General features: G+C 48.7%; 1 protein-coding gene across 1 annotated transcript; it reads right to left on the bottom strand.

Moving 5' to 3' along the window:
• Nucleotides 1-248: 248 nt before the first annotated feature.
• AURANDRAFT_55076 (hypothetical protein) lies at nucleotides 249-1,877 on the bottom strand (the record flags this gene model as incomplete). The annotated part of the gene is made up of 3 exons (XM_009042342.1): nucleotides 249-652; nucleotides 704-1,502; nucleotides 1,551-1,877. 3 exons carry the CDS (start codon nucleotides 1,875-1,877, stop codon nucleotides 249-251), a joined length of 1,530 nt encoding a protein of 509 aa, XP_009040590.1.

Here is a 1,877-nt window from a genome sequence, read left to right as displayed (position 1 = left end):
AAAATAAGGACACTACTTAAATGACATCGCGCTCTTAAGCAGATTTGACATGTCTGTTACCCACGCCGTCGGGATATGTTCTTTCTCGCACAGACGCCCCGTAGGATGGACGGCGGTGGGGGCCGTGCTCAAAACCAGGCGTGGGTACCATCGGGAGTGTTGTACCGGGGCCTAGCTTCCTTAATGTCTTTCTTTGATGCCAGTACCGTGCGAGCACTGAAACCAGGAATTCGGGTGGCGGGGGGGTCTCAAATGATGATGACAGGCGGTTTTGGAGGCCTATAATGCCGCATTGTGCTGCCGGCCTCTGCCGGCTTAAATGGAGCCAAGGAACTGTATGGCTTCGGTATACCAAGACCATGGGCTACATCAGGGATGTACGCGTTTGGCCGTGGCTCTGCTGTGGTTCGTACGACGCCAGAAGTAAAGCGAGATTCACGTTCTAGACCCTTGGTTATGGTCGACTCACGCGTGTTATGTCTCTCACGCTCTCGACGATGCAACTCTGCATGGAGGTCTTCTATGGGCGGTTCGTCCCTTGCAATACGCCATTTCGACTCTTCGAGCCTCCTAGTGGCAGTGCGCTTCTGTTGTTGCAATTTCATGGCTGTCGCCTGGTAAACTGATAGTTCAGACACCGTGGCCATCATACCTGCAAGAAACTAATTGGCCGAGTAGGCATACGCTGAGCGGGAATACATACGCCTAGTTGTGTCACGAATCTTGGCCTGGAAATCGTTGACCTTTCTTGCAAGGTTTAACGTGGTCTCACGACCATCATTTGCCCGGTTCCTCAATTTAGCAGTAAGATTTGAAATTTCCTCAAGAACCAATTCATTTTCGAGCAAGGCTTCTTTCTTGAGGTTTAGGCGCTCCTCTAATACAGCTGTTTTTGCAAGGAGCTGTTCCCTATCTGGATCATCGCCCGGAAGCGAACGCCAACGACCATCATTGGAAGGAGACTCGAGGTCCTTGCACAGTGAGTCTGTCATCTGGCGCTCACGGCTAAGTTCGCCCTTGAGCTTTACAACTGCATCTGCCAACGCCGGCATCTGCGGTAGTTGCTTCCTTGAAACTATGACTTGGCGCTGCAGCTCGCAAAGCTGAAGCTTCAGCATTCGGATGTCTTCATCTTTCTGACGAACCCCGAGCTCGCCGCATTTAATAGTCTGCTCTTGGAGATTCACCTTCTCGTATAATATACAAAGCTCGTCGTTTCGATCAATTAGGGAAACACCAGTGGAGTTTCTAGTCTCTACAGCCCTGACGTATCGAGCCTTGAGCCGCAACATGTCCCTTTCGAGGCCATTTATGATCGAATTTAGTTTGTCAATCTCGACAATTTGTTGCTCGACAACTTCTTGTTTCCTGCGGTATTCAGATTGAGATTTATATAGATCCAGCCGAAGGCCATCTCGCTGCGCTTGAGATGCCAAATGCTGCGACCGTTCTTTCGCTAGAGCCTTGTCTTTGGCAAGTGATTCATTCCGAAGGATCTCTACCTATGAAACTGAGTAAATAAACAATGGATCAGCTGAAAATTGACGAACTTCATTCATCAAAATTTTTATTTTTTCCTTCATCTCTGCGAGAGCTTGCGAAGATGACTGGATCAAATTAACGTACTTGTTCCGCTCATTTTTTACAACATCGTACAGCGCGGAAAATTCCTTCAGGCGATTATTCACCTCGTTGCTTTTTTTTGATAAGTCTAGTATTACCAACTCCTTGACCTTGACTTGTTCACGCGTGTCTTTCTCGGCTGCTTGGGCGCGTGTGGCTTCCCTTGCTTTCATTTCACGCTGTGCACCGAGGACAGCGATGAGCTTATTTTGACGACGCTCTTCAGCACTCCAGTTTCCTATTTCATCTTCCAT

This window comes from Aureococcus anophagefferens (assembly GCF_000186865.1).
Source record: "Aureococcus anophagefferens unplaced genomic scaffold AURANscaffold_30, whole genome shotgun sequence".
Classification (NCBI taxonomy): Eukaryota; class Pelagophyceae; order Pelagomonadales; family Pelagomonadaceae; genus Aureococcus; species Aureococcus anophagefferens.
Note: the sequence above shows the minus strand (reverse complement) of the source record. Positions and strands in the feature narration are given on the sequence as shown.